The 20336-nt window shown below is 39.1% G+C and overlaps 3 protein-coding genes across 7 annotated transcripts; 2 read left to right on the forward strand and 1 right to left on the reverse strand.

The window, feature by feature from the left end:
* Positions 1 to 6490: 6490 nt before the first annotated feature.
* LOC125269515 lies at positions 6491 to 8809 on the forward strand. The gene is made up of 2 exons (XM_048192406.1): positions 6491 to 8206; positions 8317 to 8809. The coding sequence occupies exon 1, from the start codon at positions 6599 to 6601 to the stop codon at positions 7466 to 7468; it is 870 nt and encodes a 289-aa protein (XP_048048363.1). The 5' UTR covers positions 6491 to 6598; the 3' UTR covers positions 7469 to 8206; positions 8317 to 8809.
* A 475-nt stretch (positions 8810 to 9284) lies between these two features.
* On the forward strand, positions 9285 to 17224 carry LOC125270012 (probable uridine nucleosidase 1). Of its 5 annotated transcripts, none has more exons than XM_048193175.1 (7): positions 9285 to 9401; positions 10816 to 10908; positions 11128 to 11312; positions 14814 to 14993; positions 15103 to 15214; positions 16595 to 16731; positions 16862 to 17224. In XM_048193175.1, exons 1-7 carry the CDS (start codon positions 9350 to 9352, stop codon positions 17201 to 17203), a joined length of 1101 nt encoding a protein of 366 aa, XP_048049132.1. In that variant the 5' UTR covers positions 9285 to 9349; the 3' UTR covers positions 17204 to 17224. The 5 variants fall into 5 exon arrangements, with proteins under 5 accessions (XP_048049132.1, XP_048049136.1, XP_048049133.1 ...); XM_048193179.1 differs by lacking the exon at positions 9285 to 9401 and adding an exon at positions 10222 to 10418 and having other exon boundaries at positions 10837 to 10908; XM_048193176.1 differs by lacking the exon at positions 9285 to 9401 and adding an exon at positions 10224 to 10418.
* Positions 17225 to 17485: 261 nt separating this feature from the next.
* On the reverse strand, positions 17486 to 20027 carry LOC125270013 (cytochrome c oxidase assembly factor 5). Its single transcript, XM_048193181.1, has 3 exons — positions 19747 to 20027; positions 19219 to 19302; positions 17486 to 17698 (listed from the first exon to the last, which is right to left on the reverse strand). Exons 1-3 carry the CDS (start codon positions 19846 to 19848, stop codon positions 17657 to 17659), a joined length of 228 nt encoding a protein of 75 aa, XP_048049138.1. The 5' UTR covers positions 19849 to 20027; the 3' UTR covers positions 17486 to 17656.
* Positions 20028 to 20336: the final 309 nt, after the last annotated feature.

The following is a 20336-nucleotide window of genomic DNA, read 5'->3' on the forward strand; positions in this document are numbered from 1 at the left end:
TCTGAGAAGTTGTGCTTTGGTTGTCTTAAGACTGGTCATAACTCAAAGGGCTGCACCTCTAGCAGTATGTGTGAAAAATGTGAGAAGTGTCACCCAATGTGCCTACATCAGGATCGTGTAAATAAATACCGAGGACAAAGAGCTGGAACCAATCAAGATCAGTCAAAGGTCAATCACAGATCTGCAGACAGAACAGCTGAATCCCAGAAGGTACAAGAGTCTAAGCCTGTGACTTCAAACAGAGTAGTTCAAGAAAAGAACGGCACTCATACTTCATCGATCATTCCAGTATATGTCTCAACAACAGCTGAACCAAGGATGGAGATTTTAGTGTACGCCTTGCTTGATACCCAGAGTGCAGGGGCGGATCTACCGGGGTGGCACGGGGTGGCAACTGCCACCCTAAGAAAAAGCTTTGCCACCCCAAAATTATCAGAGAATAAAATATAAATGTTAGCAGTGTTTCAAGTACTACTACTTTTCAGCAGCGGCGCTTCAATGTGATGACATAAAAAAGACAGCGTATTGCAAAATAATGGCAAGAAAACACATCTTTCAATAAGCTGCATGATGGTTGCACGCAGCACGCCCAATGTAGTCAGCTTCATTAACAAATGACTCTGATGGACCGGTTCTTTGGGAGTCAAAAACACAGCCAAGTTCACTTACGAATTGTTATCCACTTGTTCGTGAATCGGAAAATTACTGCTTCTCGGCTAACTCAGAAGTCCTCGAATTTTCGTAATTTTTTGCAAGCTGATTCACTGACCGCCCGCTCCACTTTCATCATGGATAAAAGTCTTTTTGCCATCCGACGAAACGGTAATATGAAATCAATAAGAAGATCCTGATCACAGAAACTAGTTAGGTAAGAATCTAAATGTATTTTATCTTTTCTCGATTGCTAACACATTATAAGTGATTCAGTTGGCCCAGTTTCCCAAACCATTCGCTCAGTTCACTAAACAAAGACACATTTCTCAAAATGTTTAACAATGACTACATTAGGTAGCAAAACTGATGACACACACCAGTCAAAATCTGAGAGAGAGCAGAATGAATAATTTACAGGGGTTTTAAACTTACACAGTACCAGTACTTTAGATGAGGGAAATTTCACTATGTACAGTAAACTGTAGCACGCTGTACACCCTCAAACTTGTGAATGTCAACTTTCTCTGTAGCTATTTGTTGTACTGTATTTTGCAGAACTGAGAAATAACTGTCTTGTGTCAGAAGACCAATACACTGCTATAGTACCTTATATACTCTATATAGTACCTTATATACTCTGAATACCAAGTTCATACATATTTTTCATCTCTTTCATGTTTTTCCTCTACTGCAAGATCAATTTATAATAGTTAAATGAAAAATCCTTCCAAAAGTTGAGGGCTGTGTTTTACTGTATCTGAATATGTAAATTTATTTTTGTATAGTGTAGTAGACATTGAGCTGCAAAATAATTCCTGGATCCCAGTAAGAGGTATTTTTGTTACAGTTTTATATGAATTGATCTCACTAGTGTTCACTGGGCAGTGCAGTAGTCTGTGTATTTGTTACGTTTTGCGTGTCATCTGAGGCCAAAGTTTGATTTTGTCAGACAAGAATAAGTAAAACATTTTATTTTGACCTGGAAGTTTGAGGTTTGTACAAGTAGTTTTGAGATTGTGTTTATAGTTGTAAGAAAATGTTGATTTGTTTCATTTCAACTAGATTAAAGGAGCCCTAGATTCAAAAATTGAATTTACCTTGGCATAGTTAAATAACAAGAGTTCAGTACATGGAAAAGACATACAGTGAGTCTCAAACCCCATTGTTTCCTCCTTCTTATATAAATCTCATTTGTTTAAACGACCTCTGAAGAACAGGCGAATCTCAACATAACACCGACTGTTACGTAACAGTCGGGGTGTACGCCTCCAATATTTGCATAATGCCAGTGTCACAGACATGTCAGGTTCCACCTCACTCCCTTACCCACGCACTCAATCACCAGCTTACTAATCACCGCCACCTGAAGATCATCAGCACCATCATTACCACTAGCACTTAAGCCCCACACTCACACACACTCACTGTCCGGTCTCGTTTGCACTACAGCTCTTTGTATGCTTACCTCAAGGACTCCAAATGCTATACTTACCTGCCTCCATCGCCTCCATCGTCTCCATCGTCTCCAGTACTCCTCGTGTTCCTACCTACCTGTGTGTGTGAGTGTCTCCATCTCCCGTCTCCAGCGTCTGCTTCCAACTTCACCTGCAATACAACAAAAGGACAGTATTACCTTCTCATTCATCTCCAAGAACTGCATTATCATCATCCACTTACATGTTGCTCTGCTGATTAAGACAATAAACTACCTTCACTGCTTTTATCTCAGCCTCCGGTGTCTCTATTATAACAGCCAGCCCATGTTCAAGGGATTACACAAGCCAGTATTAATGTCTGGAGCTGCACACAGCCGAATCATCAGACTAGGTAAGCAAGAATAACAGCGAAAAATGGCAGATGGAGCAATAATAACTGACATAATCCATGATAGCATGATATTTTTACTGATATTTGTAAATTGTCTTTCTAAATGTTTCGTTAGCATGTTGCTAATGTACTGTTAAATGTGGTTAAAGTTACCATCATTTATTACTGTATTCACGGAGACGAGCCGTCGCTATTTTCATTTTTTAAACACTTGCAGTCTGTATAATGCATAAACACAACTTCATTCTTTATAAATCTCTCCAACAGTGTAGCATTAGCCGTTAGCCACGGAAGACAGCCTTAAATTCACTCAGAATAAAACGTTAACATCCAAATAAATACTTTACTCACATAATTCGAAGCATGCATACAGCATGCATGACGAACATCTTGTAAAGATCCATTTGAGGGTTATATTAGCTGTGTGAACTTTGTAAATGCGCTGTAATATAGTCGAGAGCTCGTGTGGCAGGGAGCACGCGATTTAAGGGGGCGGCGCCGAGTGTAAATCAGTGCATTGTTAATGATGTCCCAAAATAGGCAGTTAAAAAAATTAATTAAAAAAAATCTATGGGGTATTTTGAGCTGAAACTTCACAGACACATTCAGGAGACACCTTAGACTTATATTACATCTTGTGAAAAAGCATTCTTGGGCACCTTTAAAATTTTGAAAGACAAATTTATGCTGGCTTGTCATAAAGCCAACTTAAAGTCTAGGCCAGAATATAGATGTTCTGGGTGATTGCTAAAGTGTTGCTAGGAGGTTGGTTGCTAGGAGATTCTGGGTGGTTGCTAGGCTCTTGCTGCAATTGCTGGGGTTTTGCTAGAGTATGTGGTTGATAGGGTGTTCTGGGCGAACGCACACAGACATTCCCACCTCTGTTAACAACAGAAACCCAAAACTTGTTTGCAAAAAAACAACATTAACTTCCACTAAAAAATGTGATTTGTGCCATCGAAGTAACCTGTGTAATATTAATAAAACTGCTCATCTCCTTTAGTGATACAAGATCAGACTCATTTTAAATCTGTTGATGTTTTTCATATAGTGCCTTTACTTGGTGCCATGATGGATATTGAAATCTTGTTATTTATTTTGGTAATGCAATGTTTGTGAACACAATTGTGTATGTCAGGCCATCAATCTACAAAAACTATGCATGGGCGCTTGCTTTGGTGTTGCCACCCCTCATAGACCTCATGCCACCCCTTTGCCACCCTATAAATAATTTTCTAGATCCGCCCCTGCCAGAGTGACACTACTTTCATTTTAAAGGATACAGCTGAGACACTTGATATCAAGAAAGAACCAGTCAAACTCAAGATTTGTACAATAACTTCCAAAACAAAGGTTGTGTCCAGTCACAAATTGAATAGACTACAAATAAGAGGTATTAAGTCCAAAGTAAAAATCAAACTTCCAACGACCTACACTAGAGACTACATACCTGTCCATAGATCTTATATACCCACATGTGAAACCACCAAGAACTGGCCTCATCTAGAACATCTGGCAGATGAAATGGCTCCTGCACTTGACTGTGGTTAAGGTTTGTTAGGCTATAACTGTCCTCAAGCCTTACTCCCCAGAGATGTTCTCAGCGGTAATGAAGATCAGTCGTTTGCACAAAGATCTGTGTTGGGTTGGAGTATCATTGGATACAACCACTACGACGGTGACTATGAAGAAGAAATCAGTGTGAGTCATAGGATTATCCTGAAGCAAGTTCTGTCAGCTGGTGAACCATCTCACAAACTCAGGTCTGAAGTTTGCTTCATACACAGGAACAAGGTTAAGGAGATGATCACTCCAGCAGAGGTACTGAAGGTTTTTGAGTCTAACTTTGTTGAAAGGAAAAATGAGGAAGCCTCTACATTGCAAAAAGACTTAAGGTTTTTGGCAAAGTTAAACAAGGGCATTAAGCAAATGCAAGACGGGCACTATCAGATGCCATTGCCGTTTAAGGGCAAGAGACCACACTTGCCAAATAACAAAGCATGTACAGACCATCGACTCAAATCCTTAGTGAAGCGTTTAAAGAGGGATGAGCAATACCACAAGGACTACCTGGCTTTCATGAAAGACATAATAGCAAGAGGCAAAGCTGAAAAGGTCCCAGAGATGAAGTTAAGCAATCAGCCAGCATGATATATCCCTCACCATGGGGTTTACAACCCACAGAAGCCAGGCAAGATCCGCATCGTCTTTGATTGCTCTGCAAGATTTCAGAATACTTCTCTGAATGAGCATCTACTGGCTGGGCCTGACCTCACAAACACCCTTGTTGGGGTCTTGTGTTGTTTCCGCAAAGGGCAAGTAGCCAGTATGTGTGATGTGGAGCGTATGTTCCACCAGTTTTATGTTGCTCCTAAGGATCGGGACTACCTCAGGTTCTTATGGTGGGAGGAAGGCACTGCAAAAAATGCTGTTCTTACTTAGAATTTTTGTCTTGTTTCTAGTCAAAATATCTTAAAGTTCTTAAATCTAGAAGCATTTTCTTGACAAGTACAAATTATTTTCTTGTTTTCAGGAAAAAAAAAATCAAAATTAAGTACGTTTTTCCTTAAAACAAGCAAAATAATCTGCCAATGGGGTAAGCAAAATAATCTTAGTCCAAACTGAAAACAAGATTATATAGCTTATTCTTGGTTTGAAATAAGATTATTTTGCTTACCCCATTGGCAGATTATTTTGCTTGTTTTAAGGAAAAACTTACTTAATTTTGACTTATTTTTCCTGAAAACAAGAAAATAATTTTTACTTGTCAAGAAAATGCTTCTTGATTTAAGAACGTTAAGATATTTTGACTAGAAACAAGACAAAAACTCTAAGTCAGAACAGCATTTTTTGCAGTGGGCAACATGGAAACCCCACCAGCAGTTTTTCAGATGAAGGTCCACTTGTTCGGAGCTGCCTCCTCACCTGGATGTGCAAACTTCGGCTCAAGTACATTGCTGCACAAGGTGAAGGCAAATTTAATCAAGCCACAGTGAAGTTTATACAATGTCATTTTTATGTTGACGATGGCTTAGCAAGTGTGGACACTGAAGCAGAGGCAATCCAGCTTGTAAAGGAAGCCAGGGATCTCTGCAATACCGGGAAGCTCTGCTTGCACAAATTCATCACCAACAGCAAGAAGGTGACTGCCACAATTCCAAAAGAGGAATGTACTGAAAGTGTGACTGACTTTGACTTGGCCCTAGGAGAACCTAATGTAGAGAGGGCGCTCGGAATTCAATGGTGCATAGCTTCAGATGAGTTTCATTTTAGAGTGCTAGTAAAAGAAAAACCTTTTACTAGAAGAGGAGTGCTGTCTACAATTGCTTCCATTTTTGATCCTCTTGGATTTGTCGCTCCCTTCATTTTAGTTGGGAAAAGAATCCTACAAAGGATGTGTCAAGACAAGACAGGCTGGAACAAACCACTTTCTGATGACCTCAAGCTGCATTGGGAAGCTTGGCTGCGAGACCTTCATAACCTGTCTTCGATAAAGATAGCACATTGCTATGTGCCATCAACATTCAAGGATGTTCAACAATATGAGCCACACCATTTCACGGACAGGCTATGGAGGATGTTCATACCTCAGATCTGTGACCAAGTCTGGAGAAGCAAAAGCTAGGGTTGCTCCAACAAAGGTAACAACAATCCCCAGACTGGAGCTCTCAGCTGCTGTGGTCGCCACAAGAACTGGTGATCTGCTCAAAAGAGAACTAGAATTGGATGGCATTTGTGAATACTATTGGACAGACTCCAAGGTTGTCCTTGGATATATTAACAACGATGCACGACGGTTCTATGTATTTGTAGCCAACCGAATTCAGCAGATCAGAACAAGCACTGAGCCTAGTCAATGGAGATACGTTGCTTCAGATCAAAATACAGACCACATCTCTCAGGGGGTCACTGTAAAGGAACTCATGGGATCGAACTGGTTTACTGGTCCAAGATTCTTGTGGCAAAGAGAACTTCCTAAGGAGGACATTACAGTGGGTGAGGTTGACAATGGAGACTCAGAGCTCAAAAGCATCCAGCCATTCTTCCTAAAGGGCATCATGTATCTCATCTACTCATAAAACACTTCCATGAGAAGGTGCAACATCAAGGTTGTGGCATGACCATCAACGATATCCGCTCCAATGGTGTTTGGATCCTGGGATGTAGTAGTGAAGTGTCATCTCTCATCTACAAATGCATTAAGTGTAGGAAGCTAAGGAAAAGCAATCAGGAGCAAAGAATGGCTGACCTGCCACCAGAAAGGATGGAAGCTACCCCTCCATTTACATATAGTGGCATGGACTGCTTTGGACCGTTCTATGTTAAAGAGGGAAGGAGAGAGTCGAAGAAATACAGACTCTTATTCACCTGCATGTGTTCACGTGCTGTTCATCTTGAGGTGCTAGATGATCTTAGCACTGATGCCTTTCTCAACGCACTGCGTTGCTTTATTGCTATACGTGGCAATGTAAGTCAACTGCACAGTGATCAAGGTACCAACTTTATTGGTGCAAGGAGAGAGTTCCTGGAGTTGGACCAAGAATGTGTGAAAGAGTTAGGCTGTACCTTCGTCATGAACCCGCCTGTTTCCAGTCACATGGGTGGTGTCTGGGAAAGACCGATCCAGACTGTAAGGAGTGTATTGATGTCCATCCTAGACCAGTCTGCAGCGAGACTTGACAGTTCTTTCTTAAGAACATTCATGTATGAAGTAATGGCGATCGTAAATAGTCGACCATTGACCTCAGAACACATCAGTGATCGTGTGGGACCAGAACCGTTGACGGCGAATCATATACTAACAATGAAGCCTTCTATCATTGCACCACCTCCTGGAGAGTTTGTAAGGGAGGATCTCTATCTTCAGAAGAGATGGAAAAGAGTTCAGGTTCTGGCGAATGAGTTTTGGACCAGGTGGAGAAAAGAATATCTGTTGAGTTTGCAGCAGAGATGTAAGTGGAATAAGAGCAGGAGAAACACTAGATAAATTATATTGTTCTGCTCCAAGATGACTTTGCACCACGAAATCAGTGGAAGCTAGCCAAAGTGGTAGAAGTCTTCCCAGGAACTGATGGAAGGGTGAGAAGACTTAAACTTCTCGTTAGTGATGCAACACTAGATAGCAAGGGTGCACGCACAAGTAAGTCAGTCTACCTAGAAAGACCCATACACAACACAGTTACTACTTGAAGCTGATTAAAGGGTTAAGTTTGACAAGAATGTTTAACTGTGTATGCTTAATATGTATAAAATACTTACCCTTAATGTTTATAAGTTCATGCTGAGTTACTTGAGTATTCACAACTTCCATTAAGAACCACGCATTGTGTGATGGTGGGAGTGTATTTGCTGTCACAAAGCTCTCTGTCTATAATGTTATTTTCCACTAGATGGCGCTTGTGTACTTCAGCACTCATTTAGTAAAGCTACGTTTGACTAGTCTAATTTTGTATATTTTGACTATTTTATAATGTTTATTGTGATTTCTATACTGAACTGTTGTTTATTTGTGCAAGATTTATTCTTTCTAAGAGTTTTTTGGCTATATTTTATTTTATTCCCATCGTGCTTTTGTATGTCACTTCCTGTTTTGTCATCCACATAAAGAGATGGAATGATGTAATCATCGCAAAGTAAAAGGTGTTTCTCTCTATAATCATAAGCCATCCAACCAAGAATCTTCAAGATATAATCCCCTCTCTTAGCTCACAAGCAGGCAAAAGTGGTATGTGGATATATTTTCTGTTTATTTGCGAGTTTAATGTGATGTTTGTTTTCCATGTAACTGAATGTGTGACTGATGTTATGTTGTATATTTCGTCCTTTTTTACTCAGTTCTACGGTGTTGGTGTCTATGTCGATAAGTGCATTAAACATCTGTGAAAAAGGAGCCTCAGCCTTCACATTGTGACTAAGGGCAGCATAAAAGAAGAATAACCATGAAGGAGTACATTAAAGAGTAAATACTTGAAAATATGATGAGGATTAATATTTGGAGTAGGAGTACATGAATATATGAAATGAAATCAAAAGCCATAAATGATTAACATGAAATATGCATAAAATGCATGAATATGAATATTGACCATTTTGAATCCACCACCATCAACTACCGACACATCGAAACTGTTTGTGTTTAGCAAACATTTTTCTCGAGAAAGCTAAACGGGAGAAAGGTGGACTTAAGGATTCATCCTCTGACAGGCGCTTCAAACAGTGAGAAGCTAGAGAAGCATTAAAGGTGCTAAAGAGGATCTTTTCGTCGACTGAGAAACCAAAGACTGTTAGTGAGTTTTTGAAATGAGCGCATGCATAAGAACAACCCCCCTCCTTCACAGCTCATTTCGAGGGAACGCCTCCCAAAACTCCTGCACGAGTATTGGAACACGAGTGTTTACCACCGGCATTCGCTGTGTCGTGTTAGTGGATTCATTATGTCGGACTCACCGCAGGTAACTCATAATCTGCAGTTGTTACTCCTGTCTCCTGACAAAAATATTGCATGCAGCGCCTGTAGAGTGGAAAGTTACTGGAGTGTGCAGCCACGCACGTCTCTCACAAGGAATGTCATGGCAGTGATTGACAAGCCAGAGAGCCAATCCGCGCACGTCTGTCACAAGGAACGTAATGGCAGTGATTGACAGGCCAGAGGGCCAATCGTTTACGCGACTGGCTGATGTTTTTAAGGCCCTACCTCGTGCACAGATGATGTATATTATGCCGCGTTCCAACCCGTAACCCATGTTTTACAACCTTCTACCCCTGAAAGTGCACTGGAACAGCAGTCAAAGCCGTGACTTCCCACCTGTGAACTCGTACCAGATCGATGTACTCCGGGTTCTGACGTCACATAGCCCCTGAAACAACAATGGCAGCCCCTATGGATGCAGTGTTTATGCACGTGCACAGTAAAATAAAAGGTATAACAGCTTCTCTTGCTTTATGCGCCGTTTTCCTCCTCTGTTTCCCTCAAATAAGCAAGGAGTGCACCTTGGTGATAGAAATAATTGTTAATGAGCTTAAGCCCCGTTTGGTCCGCCACATTGGTTTACACTTTTACGCAGTTTGGCGTGATTTTCCTGGAACGAAGTCGTGAGTCGTGATTTTAAGTCGTGACTTGCGGGCTCAAAAACCTGCCTGGAACGCAGCATAAATATCATTCCTTTCAGTGCACCTAATAAATAGTCTTTTATCAGTTAGTAAAGACAGTTTCAAGTAATATAGCAAAAATGTATAAAACAAAACATCCTCTTTAGCACCTTTAATGGATCAAAAATGAGTGTTTGTTTTTGCTTTGTTGGAGTTTCTGCGTCACATAAGTTTAAATCAAACAGTCAAATACAGTTAGTGAGAGATAAATTTTGCATTGTAAGTTTCTGCGTCATACAAGTTCTCTTCAATATCTGTCTCAAACACAAACGCGATTCATCCACGCGCACGCTGAGTGTACTTTACGGCTCTTTAACCGATCAAACGGCTTATAAAAACGGCACAAATTAGTCTCAAAAGTTATCAAAGATGCAACAGCGTGTTCGTATTCGATGCAGAGAACAAAATGCGAATGGCTGTGCATTTATTTGTGTATTAAATTATAGCAAATACCATGTGTATATTGTGTTGCGTGTAATAGTAATTTGCAGCTTGCATTTGTTGGAAGTTTTTTATGCTTTTAATGTGAGCGAAATAAAACTGAATCAGAAGCCGATGCTGTGTTGTCAGTCTCCCCTCATCCCCCGCCCCGCAGCTTAACCATGTCCACTTCTATAGCATTATTCAAAACTGGTGAGAACTGATTGGTGCTGAAACAGGGGGTTTCATGACCCTTTAACGGTTAGTACTTTAAATAAATATAACACCGCCTCGATGAAGGAGGACACAGCCTTTGAAACGAGACGGATGTAAACAAGGAAGAGAAAGAAGAAGAAGATCCGTTGGAAGTGAGTATCCACGGGCATCAGTTTGGACAATAATTTACACCTTAATAATGAACCTTTAAACCACGTAGTTAAAACAGTTAAATGTTAATATAAGATAATTATTAATGTTATAGTCATTCTATCAGCTGATATAGGTCGAGTGAAGATCAGTGTGCGTGCACTTTGTTCTCTTGCGCATAGATGTACTTTTAGAGAAGTGATTCTTAGAAGACAACAGAGACGTGGATTAACTAAAAATTGGTAAAAAGTTAATTTCGGTTTGTTTTGTGTTGCTTCTGTGTGGGTTTCAATTACATTATATCTCAAAATATGGGTTAGTGCTACAGTCTAGAACATTTTTAATGGAAAACATATGAAACATAATTGTGTAATTAACTACCCAATGTTCCTCCTACAGATAAACTGACTCCTCTTACAGATACCGAGAGCTCCACTGCATCAGACAGCTTTCAAGAAACTCACACGAACATCTACAACCACTTCACTAAAGGTAAATCCTGCAGAGATTCATGCATGTACTAGTTACTAATGTGCTAATTAGTCACTTGGCTGACATGTTTACCCTAAGTGTCCAACAGTACATTTATGAAGTGTTTTGCTCAAGGAACATGTGGGTTTTGAGTGGGTTTTCACCAGCCTGGACTTTTAATCAGGATACACCACCAACTGTTGTTAACTAAATGCCTTTTGTTGTCATGTTGTTGTGTAGAAGCCAGCATGAAGAAACTGCTTGTGGACGTGGACTGTGGTGTGGATGATGCTCAGGCTCTCATGATGGCTTTGGCAGCGCCGGACGTGCAGATCCTGGGCATCACTTGCGTTCAGGGCAACACTTCAGTAGAAAATGTCTGCAAGAATGTCCTGCGTGTCCTGAAAGTGTGTAAGCATCTGGAGGTGAGATATGCTTGGAAAGTGGTCAGTACATACCACAATGAGATAGACATTTTTGTCATCATGAAATGTAAGTTGCAATAGTCTTTTCTTCATTATTGTGATGTATATTCGAGCATGGTTGCGAAGTCTGCGTAACAAAACTAGCCCATTGGCTAATCAAAAATAGCTCAAAAGTAGCCCATTGACCATATCCCAAATATCAACTCAAAATATGCCACTCCCATATCTAAAATGCATATTTTACAGTCACTGTTATGCAAATTAAAAATCATGAACAACTCAAAGGTTCCCTTCCAGTGTATAGAGTTACTTCTGTGTCTTTATTCAATCAAACAGTGTGTTTGCAAGCAAAAATAATTATATTGTAATTAAATAATAATGATGCAAATAAAGTCTTCTTAAAGCTATTTTAATTACAAAAATAATTAGTAGCAAAACTCTTTGCCGTGTCAGTAAATATTTGTTTTTCTTTGTGCAGTTTTCATCTCACACACACTCATTTGCTCTCTCTTCTGCTGTCATTGTTTGCAAACAATGACCTTTGCTTGCGACTTGAAACGTTTTGTATTCAGGTAAAGCTGCACTTCAGTGGGTGATATCTAAGCACCAGAATGAAAGACCTGGTTCCATTGGTCACTCTCCCTTGGTGCAATAATTTGTGGTCCCACCAGACTGGCTATGACAGAGAGCTATGATAGCTCTTTATAAAGAAATATTAAAGGGTTAGTTCTGTCATTACTCAACCTCATTTTGTTCCACTCCTGTAAGACTTTCATTCCTCTTTAGAACACAAATGAAGATCTTTTTGATGACAGAATGCTGTCAGATTTCCCTCTATAGACTGCCTTTGTAACTATCACTTTGACTCTTCAAAAACTTCATAAAGAGATCGGAAGACTAGTCCATATGGATTGAGAAACTAGTCCATGAATGGATTGTGAAACAAACTTCCATATTCTGTAAAACATGTCACATTGCTTCCGGCCTTAGGTATGTGCTTTTGTTAAATATAGAGCCGTTTTACTTAAGATGGCTTTAAAGCAGGGCTGGGCAAACTCGGTCCTGGAGGGCCACTGTCCTGCAGAGTTTAGCTGCAACCCTGATAAAACTCACCTGAGTGTAATCCTGAAGACCTTGATTAACTAGTTCAGGTGTGTTTGATTAGGGTTGGAGCAAAACTCTGCAGGGACAGCGGCCCTCCAAGACCGAGTTTGCCCAGCCCTGCTTTAAAGGATGAGCAAAGATGAGCATAATCAATGTCCATCAAATATACAGATTGATATCTAAAAGTTTTTCATTTTTATCACTTACATTTAGATATCTAAAATCGAATAAAATGGCAACAATAAAAATAGCTAGCTAGGTGTCATGAACTGCTGAGACACAAAGGTCACGGAATCTAGATATGGTTTGTCCAAGAAGTTGCTAGATTTGTCGCTAGGCTTTTGAAAAAAAAGTCTCAAAAGGAGCAAGTAGTTAAATCTAACAACAAAAATCGCTAAATTGGCAGCACTGCAGGCAAATGGGGTAAAAAACCAAAGAACATGAAACTAAAGGTGCACTCAGAAGTGCAGTGCAAACACATACAAGACCTCACAAAGAATGCCAGAGTGAACCAGGCTTATATAGGGTTAGCTTAACAGGCTAATGAGACAGCTGAATGCAATGAGAGCTGATGAGTCTGGGCAGAGAATCATGGGAAATGTAGTTTGTGAGGGAGTGACAGTAGTCTGATGTGGAGTGCTATCAAGGGCACTCCAGCTGGTGACTGTTACACTAGATGTGTTCGACATCGGCTGCGGCCGGATGCAACCGATCGGCGAGAGTATCCGGGGAGGCAGGCGGGGAGGAGCTGAAAACAGAGACGTGAAGTCGGACACTTTCTGCTTCCCGTAGTGACGCTCGCGCTGCGTTTGCATGTTTTATCACAGCTGAAGTGAAATAAATGCAATATTTGACTAATACACTGTTTCAGAGACATTTTCATTCAATACTTTATGTACTGCTTACAGCGTCTGTTTTTACAAGAATAAAGTTCAACATAAGCATATATTATTTAAATGCCAATGTAGTGGGGTCTACGTTTTTTTATCAGTTTTATTTTGATAAACATGACACAATATAACATCGCGACTACATGAAAAGAGCTTTAACTGTTATAAAAACACAGTTTTTTGAGCATTACTGGAACTGAAGGCGTGACAATAAACACGAAACACACGGCCAATCGTGAAACAGCTGTGTCGTCATCAGAGCTCGTGCAGCTCCTCTTTAGAAACTGCGCTGGCTAACTCAGGCGGCTGATCTCGAATCGCTCTCGTGGTACTTTGAAGCCATACGTCACAGTCACATGGTGTCGGCGCTGTCTCAAGTCGGACAAAATTTCTTACCAGCATGCACCGCTTCAAGTCAGCCGCCGATCGGTCTGTGCGGCGCTGCATGAGCTCGAACACACCTACTAGGTTAGCTGATTACCTTAAAAGGTTAGTTCATCCAAAAATGAAATTTCTGTTATCAAGTACTCTCCCTCATGTCTCCCCAAACCCGTAAGACCTTTGTTCATCTTCGGAACACAAATTAAGATATTTTTGATGAAATCGGAGGGTATCTGATCCACACATAGGCAGCAACGACATTGCACCTTTTGAGGTCCAGAAAGGTATTAAAGACAGTGATAAAATTCTCCATGTGACTACAGTGATTCAAGATGAGTGAAAAGGTTGAATCCGTACAACAAACAAATGCAGAGTTCAAGGTCCTTTGAGAAAAAGAGTTTACTGAAGTTTCATGTAGAATAAAATATCAAAAGTGCATTAACAAAAAATCTGACAGTGCACAAAGTAAAAAAAAAAAAAAAAGACACACAGGCATTACAGTACAATAGGCAGTACAAACAGGCAAAAGTCTCTACAGAAAGCAAGAGAGGTTAAACGTTTCGTTAAGTCCAAAAGGATGTTCAGTCTTAACTTGAAAAATCCAGCTTTCACATTGTAGTAATCTTGGAATACCTGCGAGAAACATGAATTCTGTCCATGCCACAAACAGATAAAGTGTGGTTCAACCTTAATATTATGAAGCAACGAGAATACTTTTTGTGCGCAAAAACAAAACAAAAATAATGACTTTATTCAACAAATTCATCTGTCTCCTGTCATACTTCTGTGCTGTTTTCTTTGCAGAGCTTCAGTGTTTATATCAGAACAGTGGCTCAGTATTGGCCGGATCTGGTCACATGAGCAGCACGATGCATGCTTGTGATGCTGACGCAGGAGCCAGCCAATACTGAACCACCGTTCAGACACAAACACTGAAGCTCTGTAACAAAAATGTTCAGTAATATATATTCTGTTATAATTCCATCTGTTTGCATAGATATTTTGAGATTAAATAACTCCAAGAATATTTTTTCTTACTGCAAAGTAATGTGTTGTAATGTGTATCCAGGACATGACAGCCATTACAGCATAATCAGAAAACCTGACTGTGTCTCTGAATTACTAGATTCCTGTATTTCGTGGAGCAGCTAATTCACTCTTGGGGCAAACCGTCGGTTCTGGAGATTTTTACGGCAAAGATGGACTTGGAGACGCCCCAGATCCCGAAGCTCCTGGTCTGGAACTTGTCCAGAAAGAGATCGCTGCGTCAGCCATGATCCGAATAGTCAATGAGAATCCTGGAGAGGTGTATATGATTATACAATATATTATTGTACAGTATATTATTGAATATTGATTAATGGAAATAACATGCATTTCAAGTATTTACCTTGTGTTGTTCCTGCCTCTCTAAGGTGTCTTTAGTGGCCACGGCTCCGCTAACGAATGTGGCTTTGGCGGTGAAACTGGACCCCTCATTTCCCCAGAAACTCAAAGGCCTTTACATTATGGGTGGCAATACAGACTGTGAGTCCCTAAAACTTATTTACACGTACTGTTTTATCAGAATAGGACAGGCACTATATCCAATATTAGAGCTGTTATATTTCATTTATTTCAGTGAAGTTTAATGTGACTAGCCTGGGTGCCAGCCCGAACCCCGCCCACAACATTTTTTGGACGGGAAGTTCGGTCTGGACTCGATCCATTGTGGAGTAATTATGCTCGGCTCCCAGAAGGCTGAGCCAATCAAATTGCCAGGGCGGGCTTTAATCGATGATGGACAGGCTATCTGCGGTTACGTAACCACCCACGTCATCAAAGAGCGCTTGGGTTGAATTGGTTTTCACCAACAATGACTGCAGCTGGAGAAGTAAGATGTTTAGATTCCGCTATCACGTCTGTAATAAAAGAAATCGACAGCGCATTAATTTTAAAAGACGAACAAAGAACCGCAATCAAGGCATTTGTCGATGGGAAAGATGTGTTTGCCGTCCTTCCAACGGGATTCGGCAAAAGTTTAAGTACAAGTTCAACATACGTCACTTACTGCGTTGCTCTGATTGGTTGTATGTCTATCCAATTGAGTGCAGAGTTTGTTTTTTTTACTGGTTCGGTTAAGACACGCCCCATAATTCAAGTGCAATGGAGCAGTATCAGACTCACATTCTGCCTAGAATATGAGTATGACGAAGTCAGGCTATAATGTGACAGCTTTGATGAACTGATTCACAGTAAATCTCTACAATCAATGTTTCTCTAAAAACAGACTTTTATTTGGTCGTGATGTCAGTTTAGCTGCAATGATAGCTTCTCTCAAATAAATCTAAATGGTCACTTTAAACCGATTTACTGAAAATGAATCAAGGCCTTTAAGCCATGTCAAAGCACAAATAGAAATACAAAGATAAACAGTGCTGGTCAAAAGTTTGTAATAATTAAGATTTTTGAAGGTTTTTGTTACAACAGTAATATTGTGAACTATGATTAACTGTTTTCTTTTTGATTTTAACATATATTTATTCCTGTGATGCAAAGCTCAATTTTCAGCATCATTACTCCAGTCTTCAGTCACATGATCCTTCAGAAATCATTGATATGCTGATTTGGTGCTTAATTATTATTGGTGCTCTGTTATTAATTATGGTTCTTATTGTTATCAATGTTGAAAACAGTTGTGCCTGTTCTGTCTTCATTCTTCCTAATTTTTGACCAGTAGTGTATATTTTTTCAAAAGGATGTTTATTTTATGCAATGCAGTATTGCTCATCCCTAAACCAGAATCATGTGTACCTGAAATACAAACATTATAATCAGTCTGATATGTATTGCTTTTATCTGTCTTCTATATTAATATTTTTCATGCAGTTTAACCAGGTTAGAAAAATAACAACCGTTTCTCTTTAGCTCGTGGGAACATCACTGTGTGTGGAGAGTACAACTTTGCAGCTGATCCTGAAGCAGCTTATATTGTCCTGAATGAATTCATTTGCCCAATTTATATTGCAACCTGGGAGTTCAGCTGTCGCAGTCAATTACCCTGGGTGAGATCCTCATGTCTTAAATACAATGAAGCATATAGATGATTGTGTATAATGTAAATACAACTGTTGGTGTTTATAGATTCTTGTATACACAGCATCCATGTCATATATTTGTGTGTGTCTGTTTCAGGAGTTCTGTGATGGTTGGCTGGCCCAGGACACAGATAAAGCTCGCTTTATGAAGCAGATCTTTCAGAAGATCATGGATTCCAGCAAGAAGCCTGAAAAGGAGCTGGAGGAGGGACAGGGATTCATCTCCTGTGACTCTTATGCCATGGCAGCGGCCATAGATGACACATTTATTATTGAAACCATACAAAAACCAGTCACTGTAGAGCTTGCAGGAAACTACTGCCGGGGAATGATGGTTGTAGATCACCTCGACTTTCTGAAGAAGACTCACAAAGCCCACATCTTGAAGAAGGTCGACTTGGAGAAGTTTAAAGTGCTCATGATGAATGCTTTGAAATAAATGTTCATTAGCAGCCATGTCCATAATTGCATCATGTTACTTTTTTATAAAAATTACTATTTTTATAAACACCTTTGAAGAAATTTGTTTGATACTGGCTACTTTGCTTCACACATTTAAGAATTTTTTTTTTTTTACTCAATCATAAAACCAGGTTGTAAACATTTACCACAAAGTAAATTGGTTAAGATGGCAAACACCTGCTGAAATAAATTTTTGATAAACTACTAATGCTTTAAATACTGTTCTCGTTTGTGGATGCAGTGATTGGATGAGAGATCATTCAGAACTGGAAAGACATTTTATTTGATGAATTCTGACATTGGTGCACTCATAAGCATAATGAGTTAAGGCTTATTTTCTACAAGAAAAGTTTGCTTAAAAAGCAGAATATTTACAAGTTTGAGATTTTTCTTGTGTTTTGGCATCTTCATACAAAACACATGGTGTTATTCAGTCTCCCTTTCTGCCTCTGAATCGAGATCGGGTGTCCAGCTGTAATAAAAAAGAAAGGGATTTTAATGTAGTCTACAGTAAAATACATTCTTAAAATGTTAGCATGTGCGCTTAGCTGTAGTTTAGCTGGATTAAAACAGAGCTATTTAAAAAAATAAATAAATCAAATTTGTCAACACAAAGGACCACAGTAACTTAAAACACAGTTTAACATTATTGTGGCAGTACCGGTCACTGAAATAAAAAAAATAAAAAACTATATATGGTAATATATGGGTTAAGGTTAGGTTTAGAGATTCAGGGTTAGTACCTAGTTATTAGCCAGTTATTGTAATTACTATAACAAGTACATAGTATGTACATTGCCCTCCAAAAGTTTGGAAACTCCCTTGAAAAGTGGGGTTTGGGACAATATTGGCATGAATCCTTTTTAATTTGTGATAATTTTGCACTGATAAGGTACAACACAAACTACGAAAACATTATATAAACAGTTTATACATAGAAAAAAACTTAAATTTTCAATTCATCAAAATATGCACCATTAGCAGCTATCTGACCTAAACTGGGTTCTAATTGGTTCATTGTATTCTAAACTTAATTGGCAATCAATTGTTGAAGCTATTAAGGTGTGCTGACCCAAAAATCTTTTACAAACCTGGGCCAAGTTTAAACCAGTAACCAGGCATCACAGCTGGCAAAGGGGCATGTCTGACTTTGACATGTATATATTGCCATTATTATGTAATCAAAATGAAAATTATTGCTGGTCTTCAATGATAATGTCAAGTTACTGTAATGTATTTGCACCAAAAAATGATAAGGATTTATGCTGATATCATCCAAAACCACACTTTGCCAGGGGTGTTTCCAAACCTTTGGAGGGCAGTGTATATGTGAAAAAGGACTGTACAATAAAGTACTACCAAAATGTTAATTGAAATAAAATAAAATCTAAAACAACAAATGTTACCTTGCTAACTAAATAAAATAAAATTAGTTTAATTTTTATAATAGTATTTCACTGATACTAAAATAACACTGGTACCACAGTTTAAAGACTTCGGTAAAGTTGGTTTTATATTCGCACATTCGGACTTCTGGTAAATTCAGACTTTCCAATAAATGTGCAATAAATTAATATTTGCGAATTTTAAGCAGCGACATGATATTGACAACCAACGATTGTCAACTTACAACATTTTTCACAGTCGATCAAAATAGGCAAGTATTGTTTTAATGGCATATTTACTTGTGAATGTCCACTGAATGTCCAATGTAGTGTGATTAGCAAGGCTATTGAATACGGATGTCCGAATGTGCGAATATAAAACCAACTTTACCGAAGTAGTATAAAGATGCTAATAACATAGTACTGGAAGATTAACACACTTGAGCGTCAATATTCCAAGGTACTTCAAAGTTTTTAAAACGGCCACTGTTTAATTGCTTATATTTCAACAATGAATTGGTGTAGAAATAATTATTTAATTAAAATGTTCAGTTTTTATTTTAAGAAAAGAAAATTGAGCAAAAATCTCAGCAGCAGATGTACTGACCATGGATCTCTTGCACTCAAAGAAAGCCACCTGCAAGCCTTTGCAGTGTCCTTCCTTCAGACACTCACTGGGCTTCTTACCTTCCTGTGGACACAAGAGACCAGCACAGACTTAGACACAGCTGGCTGGGGGGGAAAGCAATATCTCTTTACGTTCTGCCAGTGAGCTTTAGGTATTTTGTTGGACTTGCTACTGAATGTATATGCATCATATAGCTTCTATTATGCAGTAACTTTTGAAATGGAGACCAGAATGTTTTAAGGAATCAAAACGAAAATGTGCAAAAACAAACACATAGAAAATATTCACTCAAACCAAAAGAATTAAATTATAAATTGTACCATTGTGTTGACTATACTAGTTTCACAATATACATTGTGTACAATTTACGATGTTTTAAATCGTGAGTTTTGTTTATATCATCGTGTCCCTATCATAACAGGAAAGGTCCATATGATGAGCAAAAGAAACAAAATCATGACATAGATCAATATTGCTGTGTATGGTAATAAATAACGCTGAAGTTACCTTCACTACACAGTCATGCTGAAGGAGACAGGCTTTGAAATCCTCTCTTACTCCAGCGCAGGCGCGGCCATCTTCCTCTTTATCCTCGTAATATTTGGGCATTCTGTGGAGCTTTCATCCGAGTGAGTTTAAGCGAAATACGGATTTAGAAATGTGGCAAAAAGAACAAAACAAGCTACAGATGTGTCAAATGTGAGATTATTATGAAAGCGGCCATGTTCAATATGACGTATGTGCGGAAGTGGAACGGAAGTGCGTTGTGGGAATTGTAGTTCGCGCATGTTTCCTTTGTTTGGGCTTACAAATTTCAGCACAGCTCCAAGAATTTTATTGAAAATAGTGTTAAATGATAGATAGCATAGATAGATAGCATATGCATAGATTTTTGAAATATTTATGGTATTATGAATTTCACTGCCCTGTAGAAGTGCAAAGTATTTGCATAAACCAGAAGATGGCGCTAAAATAATGATTATTTACACACTTAAAGGGATAGTTCACCCAAAAATGAAAATTCCGTCATCATTTACTAACCCTCAGGTTGTTCCAAACCTGTATGAATTTCTTTGTTCTGCTGAACACAAAGGAAG

Source organism: Megalobrama amblycephala, linkage group LG6 (genome assembly GCF_018812025.1).
Source record: "Megalobrama amblycephala isolate DHTTF-2021 linkage group LG6, ASM1881202v1, whole genome shotgun sequence".
NCBI classification, from domain to species: domain Eukaryota; kingdom Metazoa; phylum Chordata; class Actinopteri; order Cypriniformes; family Xenocyprididae; genus Megalobrama; species Megalobrama amblycephala.